Source organism: Mus pahari, chromosome 5 (assembly GCF_900095145.1).
Source record: "Mus pahari chromosome 5, PAHARI_EIJ_v1.1, whole genome shotgun sequence".
In the NCBI taxonomy this organism is placed as follows: Eukaryota; Metazoa; Chordata; class Mammalia; order Rodentia; family Muridae; genus Mus; species Mus pahari.
The window spans coordinates 125,909,260-125,927,437 of record NC_034594.1 but is presented as its reverse complement, the minus strand read 5'-3'; the positions used below and the strand labels follow the sequence as shown (position 1 = coordinate 125,927,437).

The following is an 18,178-nucleotide window of genomic DNA, read 5'->3' as shown; positions in this document are numbered from 1 at the left end:
AATGGACTTTCCTGCTCGGATAGCCATCTCGAATTCCTGGCTTTTAAAAAGGCAGGGAATCCTAGCGGGGAATCCTGGGCAGTTTCCCGGGAACCCGTTTCTCCACGGGAGAGTCGCCCTGTCTACACACGGCAGTTACTATGACAATACAACCACAGCCTCCAGTTTCCATGGCAGCGGCCTGCCCAATCTGATTGGTTTTCTTTTCTATTTCTTCCCGGGCTCCGCCCTATCCCCCCCACCCCCCAACCTTCTCCCAGAGTGCCCGGGGAGGGGCGGCTGAGTCGGGGGAGGCCTCTGCGTCACTCTCCGGCGCGCGAGGGGACGACCGGGAGTCGAGGAATTGGCGGGCGGAACTGTAGGAGGAAGGGGTGGCGTTTCCGGCGGGGAAAAGTGGAGGAGTGGGAAGAAGAAAAAAAAAAAAAAAAAAAAGGAAGCGAGAAGCGGGCGGAAGGCTTTGAGTGTGACTCCCGGCTGCTCTGGGCTCGATGTTCGCGGTGAGCCGGGGGTCGCCCCCGCGCCCGGGAGGAGCAGGACGGAGCCTTAGGAGGCCGCCGGGCGCCAGCACCGGATCGCTCGGCCGGCGTGCGGGCGCCGCCCCGCTCGCCGATCCCAAGAGGGAGCGCTACAGAGCGGCGGAAAGCAGCCGGAGGGACCGGCGCTGCTAAAATCTCGCGAGAGCCAGCCCGACTTCCTTCCTCTGCTTCTCCCCGCCTCTTCCCCCGCCCCCTCCCCTCGCCCCTCCTCTTCCCCCCTCCCGAGCCGGAGCGTCCCTGCGCCCCACAGGCCGGAGCCGCAGCCGCCGCCGGAGCCGCTCCCCTCCCCTGCTCCCTCCCCCTCGCCTCACTCACTCTCCCCCCCCACCCACCCCGCGCCGAGCGAGGAGGAGTCGGAGGAGAGGAAGATGGCGGCGGCCGCCAGCACCCGCGGGGCCGCGGGGCCGCTCCGAGGAGCCTGAGAGACCCACGGAGGCTTCGCGGCGAGACGCGGCGGCGGAGGATGAGCCTGCAGAGCGCGCAGTATCTCCGGTGAGCGCCGAGGCCCGGCCGAGGCGTGGTGGCGACGGGGGAAGGGGAGGCTCTCGGGGGGCCGAGGACCGGCGGACTCGGAGGCGGTGGGGGAGTCGCCGCGTCCTTCTGTCCCCGGGGCGGGGAGGCCGAGCGCGGGACCGAGCGGGCGGGCGGGCGGCTGCGGGAGGGGGCGGGCACACACACATGGCTGCCTGGCCCCCGGGAAGCCGGGCGAGCCGGGCTCCGGGGGAAACCGGGCGAGGAGCGGAGGGAGGTTGGGGAAGCGGGAGAAGAGAACGTGTGAGTGTGTGCGGGCGCGCGCCTCTGGTCGCAGGCTGCGAGGCCGGGGTAGGGGAGAGGCGAGCCGGCAGCGAGCCGGGGTCGAGGTGCGTGTGAAGGGGTGTGGAACCCACGGCCCGGGAACGTGGTGTGTGGTGTGCTGGCCGGGGCGATGCAGGCGGAGAGAGGAAGATGGAAGTCGGCACACCTGGGGGTTGGGAGGGAGCAGACTGGAGGGCAAATGAGAGGAAGGGGAGCCCGCAGGAAACGCGAGCTTGTTCTTTAATCGCCGGCTGGGAGGAGGAGAAATCATGCCTTCTGTTCATAGTTGGAGGGGTCGGGGAGCCCGGAATCGGGGAGAAAGGATGGGGAGACGAGGGAAGAGGGAGGTGCTACGAACAAGGTGATGTTCTCGAAAGAAACTGTAGTTGGAAGATACCATTCTGAGAGTCGTGTGCATTCATTAGGTGCGATGTGAGGAACTTGTATGAAGGAGATAGAGTGACGCATGGGTATTGGGGGTGCGCGCCCGCGCGCGCGTGCGTGTGTGTGTGTGTGTGTGTGTGTGTGTGTCTGGGGTAAGGGAGGGAAGCAGGGATTGATGCACACTTAAAAGAAGACTCACATGCATTAACACCGACGTCGAGAACATTTTGAATGGAAACACAGCAGCTGGTGTGCAGTCAGAATAGTTTGATGGATTCTGAGAGCTTGGAGGAAACTAGAGGGGAAAATACAGCCTTGAGAATGGGAAATAAGGTTGCTAGTGCCTGAGGCTAATGGAGGAGTTGCAAAGACTCGGGAACTTACAAACTGGCCTTTTTGTCTTTCAGGAACAGTGCTTTTCTTTTAAATAGCAAGATACTTTTAAAAAGTGATTTCATACCTTGAGGAGAGGGGAATTGAATGGGTAGATAACTGAATAAGATTTTCTTTAGCTGTTTAGAGATAAGTGATGTGGAAGTCAATGTGTTAGAGTGGACCCATATATATTTATATTGCAAGAGAATTGATGCTGTTCTGTGGTAAACAGAGTGGCTATTCTGTCTTTGAAAGTAGTTATTCATTACACTGGAGAGAGGGTGGTGGGATCTCTGAATCTTTGATGCATGAATTCCAGAGTTTAGTACAGTGTGTATGCCTGATATTATAAGGTGACATTCTCTTTTTTTCCTGTTACCCTTATTACTACATTAAGTAAACTTTACAATGAGCTGTGAATATAGGTGCAGTATACAGAAATAGAAACTACCAGGACAGTTCTTAATCTTAAGGAATTTACATGATAATATCCAGTATGTGAGTAATAGCACAGACTAATGTAGTTATCACCACTGCTGAGTCCTAGGTGACCTGAGCAGTTGAGGGAAATGAGGAAAGGCTCTCTGTTCATCTGCTCTTTATATTCCTATGATTCATTGGTTGGTTGGTTGTTCACCTGTAGGTAAGGCTTTGTACCAAGTGCTAAGAATAGAAAGTGAGAACTCCACCCTCTTACAGAACTTACAAGTTTGTTAGGTTTTAAAAGAAAAGAACACTTAAACTCTTATAAGGATGGATTCTTCTGACAGCTGTGGATTAAGAAAGGGAGATTCTAAAAGGAAGGACATAGATAATGAGGAACTGGAAGGGGGAGTGGTGTTGGGTTAGGCAAGAATGCTGGAAGGCTTGAATGGAGTTTAACTTCTTTCTTTTACAGATTAGGAAGGTGAGTCCAAAGAAGGTATTGAGGATCATGTGGCTGGTGTGTAAAAACAAATTCAAACGCTTGTCTCGTGGCTTCTTGTCTGCTTTCTGTGCTGCATGTCTATGCTCATTCTTTGCCCAAGTGTGAACTGAGGGCTTTCTATATTCTAGGCGCTGAGACTTCACTGGTGAAAGAAGGGTGAGCATGGGGGAGTGGAGTCTATCTGGATATAAAGTCAGTAAACATGAACAGATAAATACACTATAAGATCCTTTGAAATGATAGAAAGGAAAATAAGGCCATGCATTTTTATATGAACACAGGAAAACCTATTCTGTAATCTGATGCTAGAAGGGTCTTAAATTTTATGATCTTTTATAGATAGTTTATAGATAAAATAAGTAGACATCAGAAATTTTGTGATGAGGGATATAGATTAGGGATATAGCTTCTTTTGTAACATCATGCTTGCCTAACCTGCACTAAATAAAACTGAGTATAATAAAGTTAGCCTGTAATCCTATCATTCTGGAAGTGGAAACAGGAAGATCAGAAATTCAAGGTCATCCACTATTTAGCAAGGTCAAGGCCACCCTGGGCCCCTGTCTCGAAGAAAGAAATCTGAGATGACTTGTTAAAAGGCAATTTGTAAGCCTGGCTGTGGTGGCATATGCTTTTAATCCCAGTGCTTGGGAGGCAGAGGCAGGCGAATTTCTGAGTTCAAGGCCAGCCTGGTCTACAGCGTGAGTTCCAGGACAGCCAGGGCTACACAGAGAAACCCTGTCTCAAAAAACAAAAACAAAACAAGGCATTTTGTATGTTTACAGCTTTGAGAAAATTACTGTGTCATAAACTATGTGGACCTTTAGGGCTTGAAATAAGGTCTTGGCAGTTGGAGGATTGTGATGACGAATGTTTGGGGAGTGCTGGTACTTTTAATGCCGAGATAGCTGGCTTTTAGAAGCTTCTGTGCCAGTGTACAAATCTGCTCCAAGGGAAGAATTACCCTTAGGTTATGGAGTCAGTGACAGGTTGGTGTCAATTTGACTCTGAAGAATAAATTAAAATGGAATGACAGCTACATCTCCAGCTGCAATCCAATAGGCAAAAAGAGAGAGGCATGAGATATAGAATCCCTTTCAAATTTCTCAGAGCCACTTTTGCTTTTGTAGATCTATCTGTCCTAAGTAAAGAAAGCAAATCAGCAAATCTTTTTTTTTTGGGGGGGGGGGGGCCCGAGACAGGGTTTCTCTGTATAGCCCTGGCTGTCCTGGAACTCACTCTGTAGACCAGGCTGGCCTCAAACTCAGAAATCTGCCTGCTTCTGCCTCCCGAGTGCTGGGATTAAAGGCATGCGCCACCACACCAGGCAAGAAAGCAAATCTCAAGTTTGATACTTAGAGATGCATGCAGGAGGAAGGGGGCAGTAACAAACATTGTGCTAGCTTCAGTTTTCCTCTTGGGTCAGTTAGAGACTACTGAGGGGAGACTGAAAATATTTCTACCTTGAATTTCTTTGAAAATAGAAGCTTTTTTTTTTAAATTTAGTAGATTTATTTTTATATGTATGGTGTTTTGCCTGCATTAATGTCTGCATTCATGTACGGTGACCATGGAGGCCAGAAGAGGGTGTTGGATTATTTGGAACTAGAGTTACAGATGGTTGTGATTGGCCATGTGGGTTCTGGGAATCTAGCCTCCCTCTGGAACAGCAGCCAGAGTACGAGCCATCTCTCCAGGCCCCCCAAACAGCTGGTGTTTTGTTTTGCTTTGTTTTGTTTTAAATAGAAATTAGGGGAGGTGACCTGTGATCTTGACTTAAGGAAGTGTTGCCTACCTTTGTCAATGGGAGAAGACCATGACTGGACAGTTTTTAAACTGCATAACTGCAGTTTTTCCCTCATGTAGAATGAAAATTTATTTTTCCTTAGCCAAATTTTGGTTTGTTAGAGTAAGTGAACAGGGGTGTCTAGTATTGAAATGGTGGGGTAGTGGAAATGTAGGGGCAAGGTGGCACTTTCGAACAGTGAGACATACGATTATGATGGTAAGAACAAGAAAGTAGGGGACTCCGCATTAAAGAAACTGAATTCATCTCAAAGAAAAAGCGTAAGTGAAAAGAAGAAAGGCCCTGTACAGGGAAGAGATGATACTGTGAACAAGACTGCAGATTTCTTTTGTTAGAAGAAAAGTATCCTTTTCTTCTCCTAGTAGACTGGCACACTCCTGCCCAAATAGATGTTAAAAGACTTAATATTTATAAAGTAAGAAATGTCCTTAAACATATATTACCCAAATCGAAGCAGAAGTCAGATTCTTTCTCTTGATATGAAAATGAAACATTTTTTTAAAAGACTGACACTTCCTTGAGTAAAAGGGTGGATTAAGTTTAGTTTTCCTGTTGCATGCAGATGGGTGAGGGTAGGCCATAGATGAGATTATAAGTAAAGCATAATATACTTTAAAATAATTATTTTTTAAAGAGTTTGGAAATTACATACCAAAGGCACTTTTGAGTTTCTGTTGCTGTGAGAAAGCAGCATGGGAGAAACAGGTTTATTTTATCTTACAATCATCATACAGGGATTTCAGAGCAATGACTGGTGCACAAGTGATGGAGGTGTTCTCTTATTGGGTTATCTCCATGGCTTACTCAGCCTTCTTCCTTGTACCACGAGGACCACTGCTCCCAAAATGTTGGGCTCATCCACATCAATCGATAAGGAAAATACTCTTAAGACTTGCTGTAGAGAATCTGATGGAGACACTTTCCCACTGGAAAGTTCTCTTCCCAGGTGACTATCTAACCTGCGTCACTTTGACAAGGATACACAGAAAACTCTGTGTGTGTGTGTGTGTGTGTGTGTGTGTGTGTGTGTGTGTGTGAGAGAGAGAGAGAGAGAGAGAGAGAGAGAGAGAGAGAGAAAAGCAGTTTTAAAGCATGAGAAAAAGATATCAAAGTTGTTCTAGAATATGAGAAAGAGTAATCATAGCCATAGACAATACCAGTCAAACAGGCCAAATCCTATTATAAAAAGTGTCAGGTTTTACCAAATGACACCTGCTGTCATTGTGAGAGTTATTATTCCTATTTTGTATACTTTCCAACTTTGCTTTCTTTGTTATTCTGTCTTAAATTTTCTTCTATGCTGGGGTGTTATAGCGAAATCAGTTTCAAGTTGATTTCCTAGTGTTATTCTTTTACAGAAATGGTCCATAAATGTCTGCTTTGTCTGGAGTTGATGCCCTCCATTGGAAGGTCATTCTCGTGTCACATTCCACGATAGAAACTTTAGAGCCAGACGTGAAACAGCAGCCTTGGACTTGCCTTTGAGGCGTCAGAAAATGGTTGTCTTTTGAATTGGAAGGAAGGTACTTCCAAGTTATTGTAAGATAAAAATAGATCATGGTAAATCTTGGCTGAGGCTGGGTAAAGTAACAAGCATAATCATAGACTGGTGAAAGAAGCCAGACGGATAGACCATTAGAGGAGGAGATAACTGAGTGGAGTGGGCTTTACTTTCTAGAATAGTCTGGTAGTGCTGAGTCTGGTAGGAAACCTCAGAAAGACTTGTAAGGTGCACACTGGTAAATCCTTGTGGTCCACAGAGTTTGTTGTGTTGTTTCCCCACCTACCTACTCCTTCCCACCACTCGTAGCCTTCCTAGGATGTGAAGTCGCCTCAATTCAAGAAAATCAAACATGGCTGGTTTACCAAATATGGCAGTTAAAAAGATTAACTTCAGGCTTAAAAATTTTTGTTACAATAATGTTAATAGCACTTGCTTGCTTGGATATTGACTGGCTGAATTACCGTGTTTGTTGATTTCTGCTTCCTTTGTGGTTTCAGTTAAATTAAAAATGTATACTTCCTGTCTTAGCTACGTTTTAATTCTTGCTTTCACACAGCTGCTGTCATCTGTCTTTATGATGGAGGAAGCAGTCACTGAGATTTTTGTTGATGTTTTTAATGGGTAAGTCATGGTAAGATCTGGACCCACTAATGCAGCCAGTTTCCTATAAAGCACTTGTTGGGGTAGAGAATGGTTCATACTGTAAGATGAGTTTGTTTTATACTGTATTAAATTACTGAATCTTCAGCTATGTCTCTAACCCTGACTAGACTTTTGAATTTTTATTGTGAAAATTTGTGTCTGAAAGTTTAGATGGGCTAGTGTATCTGACCATCTTGTTCAGCGATGAGCAGACAGGCGTATTGAAGAAAGTGGTTTGCTCGTGTGTATGCAGTTTGCAGTGAAGGTGTATTTATTTGCTGTAGTTAGGGTCTGGTAGAGTGTCACGAAGAAGAGCTAATCATCAACCGGAAAATAAGAGACATGTCACATGGTAAATGAGAACTTGTAACCAACTCCTTACTAGTTAACATGCAACTGAAGTTGCTCAGGGAAGTTGTGTGATGCCAAATTGTTAGTAGAAACAAGAGGTAACTAATTGTTTAAGAAAATTTTAGAAATCTCAGGTACACCAAGTAACAACTCTGGTTGTCTGCTTTTTTTTTCTTCTTTTTTAAGACTTATTTATCTATTATATGCAAGTACACTATAGCTGTCTCCATACACCCCAGAAGAGGGCATTAGATCTCATTATGGATGGTTGCTGGGATTTGAACTCACGACCTTCAGAAGAGCAGTCGGTACTCTTTAACCACTGAGCCATCTCTCCAGCCCTGCTTTTTTTCTTGATTGCTTCATTTTGAAAGGGAGTTTTATTTTTGCAAAGCTTGGCCCTGGGCTGCCGTAGTGGGCCAGAGATGCTTCATCTGGATGGGCATGGTCTGTTCTGTGCACCTTGTGCCATTAGCAGCCTAGCCTCCTTAGCCTATACCCATCAAATGCCAGTATCATTCTCCCCCAATGTTGCCATACTTTGGGAGGTGTTCCTTGGAGTGTAAGTTCTCTACCAGCTGAGGATACTGATTTTAAAAAGTATATATGTATGGTATTGTTAGTTTTATATCATTATAGCAAATACTTACCTAGTCAACTTACAGAGACAGCAGCTTTACTTCAGCTTAGTTTCTGGAGGTTTCAAACCATGGTCAGTTGTTTCTGTTGAGTTTTGTCCTGTGGTGAGGTAGCAGGGGTGTGTGTGTGTGTGTGTGTGTGTGTGTGTGTGTGTGTGTGTGTGTGTTCATTTGTTCATTCATGTTACAGTGGCTGGGAAGCAGAACAAGAGACTCAAACCCAAGTCTCCTTTGAGGGTACATATGTGTTCAGTGACCTAAAACCTCCTATGAGACGACCCCTCTGCCCTCTCCAATAACCTCCTAGAAGTGCCAATCCAGGGACCAAGCCTTTTAATCTTGTACTTTTGGGAGACAGAGCATGCGTCTTTACTGTAAGCTATGGATTATTTCTTAAGCTTTCTCATCAATGTTCCTTAGGTAGTACTAAGCTAGCTACCCTGTTCATACTTGTAAACACATACACATATTTCAGCTTGGGTTTGTAAATTTGAGTTTTGCTCTACTGGCAGTTACTGAATATTGCATGTAGAGTACATCCCAGAGCTTTTCAGTGGCAAGTTTAAAGTTACTGGGGACACATGAGTAGCCGGCCAACTTACTACGTGCTGTAATAGAGAAGCAAAGGTAATGTGCGGATGTAGGGATGCTGCTTAGTTCAATAGGTAGAGATGGGTGACAAGGGCATCTTGGTGGAGATGAGATTTCACGTAAATATTGAAAGATGAACGGGAGTTTTAAGGGGGAGGGAACTGAGCCCTTCATATTGTACACACAGGCTGAACTTGATTCTGCATCTTTTTTTCAAATACCTTTTAAAAAATTATATCTGCCCTGATATAATGCATAATATTAAATGTTCTGACCAGGCACATGTTTCTCACAGATAGGAGAAGCAGAGATGTGAAAATGGCAATTTGAACATTTGGTGACTGGCATGGGGGTCTTTAAAAGGGAAAAGCGGTTAGTTAGGGTTTGTCTGGGAGCCTCATTTTTTTCCTTGTGCTCTTGACTATATACTACTATTCCTCCATGACCTATTTCATTTGTGCTGTTATTTTCTTTATTAGTGTTTCCTGTGAAACAGTCTCCTTTCTTTAAAAGTCTGTTTTCATTCTGATATTCCCACTGAATTCTGTTGTTCATGCTTTTGTCTTATGGCTAACTTGAAGTTCATCCTGCTGCCTGTTTATCCTTTTATTGTGCTTTTTTTTTTTTTTTTTTTTTTTTTTTTTTTTTTTTTTGCTATTGTTCTTTTGTTAGTTACATCTGCAGAGGTGCTAAAGACCTCATAGTGACCCAGCTTGCCAGCTATTTTCCTTACATCAGTGTGTGTTTTACTTATACCCTTCCAGCCAGTACCTTGCCTGGAGTTCTTCCCGGGAAATAAGAAGTACTGACCTGACTTTAAGTACTGCTCATTCCTTTGTTTGTAAAATGGAACATGGATATGAAAAAATAGTGTAACAAATGCTGGTTCTCTTTCAGACGAAATTCTTTTTTCTTCAGACTCCACACCATCTGTCCTACCACAAGTACATATTTTGCATTGGTTCCAAGTTAATATTGAAAAAATATTTATGTATGGCTTTTCCTTAATTATACTTCTTAATCTGGCATGTTGACCTTTCATAAAATAACTTACCTACTTTAACTTTAGTCATTGGTGTCAGGAACAAAAGCAATGTTTTGCCCGTTGTCTTTGAACATGGCATATTTATTTCAGGTTAAAACTATAGGACGTTCTCTCTTCCATTAACCTAGTTAGACATCACTTTTTAAGTGATGATTTCCTTGTTTACTCTATTGATTTCTTTTTTTTTTGGTACTGTATTTCTTTTTAATTTTTCTATTTTCCTGTGTTGATCATTGTAGCTGGATTGTAGTAGAGGATGTGCCTGTGTGTCTGCCTATCTGCTTTCCTGTCTAGGTGTTTGAGGGTAGAGTCTCCACACCTCTGGTGCTGGGGTTGTAGATGAGCACCATTGCACCTAAGAATGAAACTGGATTCTCTCATCATTTTTAATGTGATAATGTGTTGTGAACATCCAAGAGGGAGGTGTACTTGTCTCAGAGTTTGCCATGATTGGTATTTTCTTAGAGAAAGAAAAAAATTGATGCTACTCTTTAAGTTTTTTGTTTCTTAATCTTCCTCTTACTATGTATTGCCGTGCCACAGTACAGACATTGCCATTCTTAAAATGTTCCACCTCTAAAATCTTAGATCTTTCCAACCACAGCCGTTCCTCCATTAATTTATTTCTAATTAAGACTCCAAGCTAGGTGGTGGTGGCCATACCTTTAACCACAGCAGTTGAGGCAGAGGCAGACAGATCTTTGTTTGAAGCCTGCCTGATCCACAGAGCAAGTTCCCAGGACAGCCAGGGCTACACAAAGAAACCCTGTCTGAGAGAGGGGTGGGGAGGAGACTTCCTACATTCTGATTTTCTTTTTCTTTCTTACTACTTTTTCTATTTTTCCTATCTGTTTTTCCTGCCCTTCCTTTGATATTGGTTTCCTATCAGTATCCTCTCCTTCATCCTATTTCCTTTCTCATTCATCTAGAAAAATACAATGTTGAATGATTCTGACAGTCTGCTTTGGGTAACCTGTCATTAAAAAAGTCTTCCTGGCTAGTTCACTGCCACTTACACGAAGTCTTCACTTGTATTTCCCCTTACTATCTTGCCTAATTCTTTATAGTAATTATTTTACACTTTTATTATTTCTTGAAGTTTTACTGTTAGTAGATGGCCTTTATATCAGACTTACTCTCTTGTAAAAGTAGAAGTCTTTTGGTGGCACTGTTTCCCTCCATATTGATGTTATATTGTATTGTTTTGTTTTTGAGACAGAGTCTCACTTTATAGTAGCCTTGGCTAGCCTGAATTCCCTAGAGATCCACTTGCCTCTGCCTCAAGTTCTGGGACTAAAGATGTGTAAACTACCATGCCTGACTGGTATGTTTTATAATAATGCATTTTCATAATTATTCTGTCCTGTTGCTAAATAGCTTTCATGATTTATTTGACTGTCATATGGATCTTAGATTAACATTGATTCACTTTTAATCTTAAATCATACCTGTTGTCTTCTTGCTATGCCATTGAGTCTAGTGTAGACCAGCAGTGGGGAGTATCTATAGAGGCTCTTCAACATCAGTAGTAATCTCAATAGTCAGATTTAGGTTTTATTTTATGCCAGACTATACCAAACACTTTCTGTTTATTTTGAATTTTCATAGCAATCCTATGAGTTACGTACCATTTTGTTTGGTTTTACAGACAGGCAAATAGACTTAGAATAGTTAAGGCTAATGTCATTCTAAGACTGAAAGAGTTGAGTTTTGAGCCTGGGAATTAGTTCAGAGTCAATAATTTTTAGCTATGCATCATTCTGACTGTCTTTATATTATTTGTTTGGGATTGTTTTTGTTTATATATTATGTATTGCTATAAAGCATAACATAATTACACATTTAATCTGACAAAATTTATCAATCCCAACTTTTAAAGTGCATTATTTTTTCTAGGGAAGTAGAAGTTAGAGTAATTTTTTTGAAAAGTTTTCTGATGGGAGCAGAAAGAGGAGATTCTTTGAAATTCATTGCAACCACGTAAGAATAGAAGCAAGAACTGGATCATGGTGTTTTAAAAGCTGAAAGACTGTAAAGATTAAGGGTGGGAAGATAAGATAGCATATTAGTTAAGTCTTCAGTGGTAAAGAGAAAAAGGACTTTACTCTTTAAGCATGAGACGGATGGAGTCCTGGCACAAATAGCTGTGTGTTGTGGAACAGTGCCTCCAATTTAAAGTAACCTAAAGAGACAGTAGAACCTGGATTCTAAATGTCATTTGCATCTCTGACCTCATTTTTCCTTCACCCCATTCCACTGGAATTAAAAATTGAGTATAGTTGCTACCAGTATCTGTGATTAAGTAGCCACAGTTTCTGTTCTTTTTCATTAGCTCCACTTAAAACATGGACTTAGAAAAGTTACTGATGACTGCTGAGTTATGTGTCTGGCTCTAGCTGAGTGGGAACCTGGTAAATCTGTAGCAGGAAGCAAATTCTGCCTTATAAATTGAGGGGATTACTTTAAAATAAGAAATAATAACTAAAGAAAATACAATAAGTATTGTGTCCTTGATGTGCCACAGATACACATAGGCATGACAGGCCTTTCTGTATCTTTCCTAGCTAGGAGGACAGATGTGAGAATCTTTGTTCACATGCCAGTAATATTATAAATCAGTGATACTAGTTTTATCTAACTAAAGCTAGTGTTGTAGCATTCAGTCTTCATTTCTGTACTCCTTTGTATCTGTCAGTTTGATATCTACGAACCAACCATAGATTGAAAAACGTAAAAATCATGTTCGAACTAAACCTACAGACTTTGGCTTCTCATCACTGTTCTCTAAATAATATAAGAACTATTTATATAATATATAGTAGCAGGTATTACAAACACTGTAAAGGTGGCTTAAAGTATATGTAGAGATTTATTCCTTCTGTATTGGAGTGTGAAGCCCATTCTGGGTGTTAGCATGGGGTCTGAGCATGGTCACAAAGAACCTAGCTAGTTCTCTTTAGCCCCTTTATAAAGGCACTAGTCCCATTCTTGAGGGTTTAACCTTCATATGATATTCATTTCCAAGAGTCAGCATCTGTTAATATTTTTGTACTGGAGATTAAGTTTCAGCATGCATTTGGAAGGAGATCTACAACATTCAAATGAGAGCTAGTAGTTTAAGTTACCCCATTTCTAAATTTTCTTCTAGAAATGTTATAGCTTAAGTCTGCAATCTATTTTGAATTAATTGTGTATATGTTATGACATATTACTTGAGGTTGTATTATGGTTAAATTTTTCATCCAGTTATCATTTCTTGAGAAAAAATTTTTCTCCTTTAAATTCCTTGGTACTTCTGTCAAAAATTGGCTATATACAAAAACATATTCACATACATACATATATAAGCGTCTTAGTGCTCTATCACTGTGAGAAGACATTACCATGGAAACTCTTATAAAAAGAAATCATTTAATTGGGACTAGCTTATAGTTTCAGAGGTTTAGTTCAATATCTTCAAGGCGAGGAACATGGCAGCTTGCAGGCAGACGTGATGCTGGAGATGTAGCTGAGAGTTCTACATTCGGATCCACAGGCCCCAGCATGAGAGCCATTGGAGTTGATTGAGTTGGGCTTCTGAAACCCCAAAGCCCACCCCAGTGACAATTTCAACAAGACCACACCTATCCTCCAAAGATCACACCTCCTAATTCTTCTAAGCAGTCCCACTCCCTGATGACTAAACATTCAACTATGTGAACCTATGGGGAGGCAGGAGGGTGGGGGAGAAGCAGTCTTATTTAAACCACCACAATGAGTATACCAGATGGTGATTTCTGACTCTTGAAATCAATAAGGTATCTGTGTATCTCCACTCACATTCCCTTGATTACCATAGCTCTCTAGTAGGTCTTGAGATCAGGTAACATACAAATTCCTAAACTTTAATTATTTGGAAAACCTCATTCCAGTAATAAATGCTTTTGTCTCCAGGTAAACATGAAATGCACCTACTAGTTTCTATCAAAAAACACATACCAGCGTTTTTATTAAAATTGCGTTATAACTATAGATCATTTGGAAGTAACTCAGGTATTTTTTTTTAAGTGACTTTGGAACCCGGGCATGGTGGCACATGCACTCAGGAGGCAGAGGCAGGAGGATTTCTGAGTTAGAGGCCAGCCTGTTATACAAAGTGAGTCCAGGACAGCCAGGGCTATACAGAGAGACCCTGTCTGGAAAAACCAAAAAAAAAAAAAAGACTTTGGTTTTCAGGTATTTTCTTCATTGCCTATGAGTTTGGTGGCCCTCTTTTATAGCTGGCTTCTTAAGGTAGATGCTTGCTTAGCTCCGTGCTTTCAGATCTTTCTCTTCTGTATAAAGAACATGCAAAGTTCCAAAGGCCTCGCTGCTGCTTCACTCCACACTACACATTGTGCTCATTTTCATTTGGTTCAAAACCTTAGCAGGTTTCTCTTGGAATTGCTCCTTTGACTTTTGGTTCTTTAGAAATACATTTTATAATGCAACCAACCAATTGCAGCTGGCTATTTTGATATGTGTTTATATGATTTTAATTCTTTTTAGATTTCTAAAGACTTATTTTGTGGTACAGCTTATTGTCTATTTTGTAACTTCATGTACTCTTGGGAAAAAGTGTGTTTTGTTTGGCAGAATGTTCTATGGATATTAGTTAGGTCAGGTTGTTTTCTAGTATTGGTCTAACCTTATTTGGCTTTCTGCCTTGCTTATTGTATTGTTTACTGAAAGGTAAAGTATCTTAAGTAATGGTAGATTTTTCTGCTTTCTCCATTTTGGGTTTTTTCTGTGTATGTGTAAAGTTTATTACAGCACACTTGCATTCCATTTACTCCTCCTTCCCCCTTTTCTTTGAATGCGTGCATGTGTGTGTGTGTAGAAAGGATCTCGTGTAGCCCATGTTGGCCTTAACTTTTTTTTTTTAAAGATTTATTATTGTATGTAAGTACACTGCAGCTATCTTCAGACACTCCAGAAGAGGGAGTCAGATCTCCTTATGGATGGTTGGGAGCCACCATGTGGTTGCTGGGATTTGAACTCAGGACCTTCGGAAAAGCAGTCGGGTGCTCTTACCCGCTGAGCCATCTCACCAGCCCTGGCCTCAACTTTTTAAGCCTTCAAAGTCTTAGGATTAATGATAACACTGCCATGTGTGGCCTTATTACCCTATTCCCCACCCTTTTGGGGTTTTGGGCTTTTTTTGACTTGTCCTATTGTGAAATGTCTACATTTGTTTTAATCTTTATCATCTGGTTTTTAGGGGTTTGGTTCCCCCCAAAAGACAGTAATTTTAAGGTAAACTGAATTTTAAAAAATGTTTATTTATATGCATGAGTGCACTGTAGCTGTACAGATGGTTGTGAGCCTTCATGTGGTTGTTGGGAATTGCATTTTTAGGACCTCTGCTCGCTCAGTCCCTGCTTGCTCCAGCCCAAAGATTTTAATTATCATTATACATAAGTACACTGTAGCTGTCTTCAGACGCACCAGAGAGGGCGTCAGATCCCATTACTGATGGTTGTGAGCCACCATGTGGTTGCTGGGATTTGAACTCAGGACCTTGGAAAGAGCAGTCAGTGCTCTTACCCCCTGAGCCACTTTGCCAGCCCTTAAAAGTAAATTTAAAACAAGAAGCAAAGTGTTATTTTGTTTACTCACAAGTCTATTTGTGGAAATCTTCACCTTTTTGCTTAATTTCAAGTTTCCATTTGGTATGTTCTTTCATCCTGGAAAGCTCTTGTTTTAATACTCTTTGTGAGTATTGATCTGTTGGCTGAAAAGTTCCTTTGTTCTTTTACTTCTGCAAATGTTTATTTTCCCTTCAATTTTGAAAGGTACTTTTGCTGGCTATAAGATTATATAGATTGACGTTTTCTTTTTCCTGTACTTTGAAAATGGTGCCTCTAGCTTTCCTTTTCTTTGATAGTAATTCAGCCATGATTCTTACCGTTCTTATTCCCTATAGGACATTTTTTTCTTGTTTAAAACGATTTCTTCTATTAAAATGATTCCATAGGTTTTTCTCTATAGTTAAAGTTTATTGAGTATCTTAATCTGTAGGTATACGGTTTTCATCAGTTTGTAGAAATACTCGATCTTTTCAGGCAAATTGAAAATCTGAATTTTAATATTTAAATAACAAAGATTCAAGTTTATGTTCTGTTTGATCTTTATTTATGAGGATGCTACCAAAGAAAGTGGAATAGTGTAGAGACTGGACACATAATAGCCCTTAAAATTGTATATTTTTGACATTTTTATATGAACAGCATTTGGCTATAGGCCAGAGAAAGCCATAACATTTTTGTGATGTCTTTTTCTTCCAGGGACATTCTGCAGTTGCCATGTATGTATGTATGTACGCATGCATGCATATATGTGATAGTTCTTCTATACCATTCATGCAAGAAATTACAGAATGCCTATGTTCTATGGTAATTGTCTTTTTAATAGGATCATTTCTAAAATTGGGGTTCAGGGGGTAAGTTAGAGAAGAGGGTATAGAGAAATCTCTTGTCTAAGAGCTTGATCTAGAAACAAAAAACCAAGACAATTTCCCGGAATCCTTTTCAGGTTTAAGAAAAGGAGACTTGTGGGTGAACTATATGCTGATTAATTGGCAACTTAAATCCTAAGCAGTACTATAATATTTGTAATTAAGGTTTGACTATCTGAGCCATTGAAAGGTTCTGCATTATGAAAATGTTTAGGCTGTAGGATTCTGGGTTTGAATCCCAGTGCTAAGTCTTTGTAGCCTTCTGCAAGTTTCCTATGAAGTATTTCTTTTTATATTTGGAGAAATCTCAAGTTGCTATGGATAAAGACTGAATGACTTAAATATTTTACGTTATGTATTGTAGGCTCCAAGGGATTATTAGTTGTCATTCATTCTCTATAAATTCACTTTCAATTTCATCTAGTTCAGGAACTTTTTTCCTTATATGTTTGTTTGTTTGTTTGTTTGTTTCTTTGGCTATAGTACTAGGAAGCGAACCCAAATTCTCTATGGTAGGCAAAGACTACATACACATCTTTATGTCTCCCACCTACTTTTTAAGAATTCTATTTTAAAACAAACTGGTCTTGAACTTGTATCATAGTGCAGGCTGCTCTCATGCATTTGGTCCTTCTGCACCAGCCCCTTCCCAGGTAGCTGGTGCCTTTCCAGTCATACAGAATATTCAGTCAAGTTCCCGTGACTGTCAGGAAATGGTTTTTACCCATCTTTTCCCTCTCTATTAGATCTTTTTCGTGTTATTTCTTATTCTATCCTATCTTATAAAGAAATGTTAGGTATGCATCTTTAAAATCCTTTTGTAAGCTAGAAGTGACTGAAACAGAAGGATTGCCATGAGTTCAGGTCAGCCTGGACTTCAGAGCAAGACCCCGTCTATACTCAGTCACAGTTGAAGACTATCTATATTCTTATTATGCCCCACTTTTCCAAAGAAAATGTGTTTTAATAAGATTCTTAGTAAATTCCGTATTGTTAAATCCAGTGGTCAGTTTGTAAACCTCATCTTTTTTTATTTTTTATTTTTATTTATTTATTATATGTAAGTACATTGTAGCTGTCTTCAGACATTCCAGAAGAGGGTGTCTGATCTCATTACAGATGGTTGCGAGCCACCATGTGGTTGCTGGGATTTGAACTCAGGACCTTTGGAAGAGCAGTCGGTGCTCTTAACCGCTGAGCCATCTCTCCAGCCCCAGACCTCATCTTTTTACCTGTCAGCATTTATTTACAGATACTGCCTTCTTGATGCTCTTTTTTTCCCATTTGGCTTTTAGGACAATCATGTTCAACAATTTAATGTTTTCTATCCTGTATTCTGTATTTTCTAAATGTCTAGACTCCTATACTTATGTACTTTTCTGACAGTGCTGTTCTAGGCTTTAAATCGTGTTTATATACTGTTGATTCTTGGATGAGCACCAGTACTGTGTTTCTTCTAAACCGTATATTCCTAAAGAGCTATTGCATATTTAGTAATCTCAGATCTTATCATTATCAAAAATAATAGCAGATTTTTTTTTTTTTTTAGATTTATTTATTTATTATATGTAAGTAAGTGCACTCCAGAAGAGGGAGTCAGATCTTGTTACGGATGGTTATGAGCCACCATGTGGTTGCTGGGATTTGAACTCTGGACCTTCAGAAGAGCAGTCGGGTGCTCTCACCCACTGAGCCATCTCACCAGCCCAGTAGCAGATATTTTTAATTTACCTGCCAAGTATTGTTGGCCCCCAATGAACTCTTTTCTTCTAACACCTATTCCTGTTGTCTTCTCCATTAGCAAATGCTAAATCCTCCCAGATTTTTTTTTCTCCTATTGAAAACCATGGAACCACCATCTCCCATACCCCAACATTCGGTTATTTGACATGTTATTTACTAGAGACTGATCACATCTACCATCTCATCATTGCTGCCTATTGAGAAATCACTCAGGGCCTAATGTAGCAGCCCTGTGGAACTAAGGCCAGGTCATAATAATGTCTTCAAATTTTCCAGATATTTTGCTTCAAAGCCTTTTCCTTCTCAGACTAGCTCAAGTTGGTGCTAACATTCATGGTCTAATTCATTCATGGTCTTCGATGGC

The 18,178-nt window shown here is 41.1% G+C and overlaps 1 protein-coding gene across 9 annotated transcripts in view; it reads left to right on the top strand.

The window, feature by feature from the left end:
* The first annotated feature begins 884 nt into the window (after positions 1-884).
* Positions 885-18,178, top strand: part of Smg7 (SMG7 nonsense mediated mRNA decay factor) — a 60,749-nt gene continuing 43,455 nt past the window's right edge. For 6 of the 9 annotated variants that reach the window (XM_029539256.1, XM_029539257.1, XM_021198937.2 and 3 more), the window contains exon 1: positions 885-1,028. In XM_029539256.1, the coding sequence (XP_029395116.1) occupies positions 1,000-1,028 (29 nt within the window). In that variant the 5' untranslated portion in view covers positions 885-999. The remainder of the gene's footprint in view (positions 1,029-18,178) is intronic. The other 3 variants (XM_029539255.1, XM_029539258.1, XM_029539259.1) reach the window with 3 other exon arrangements.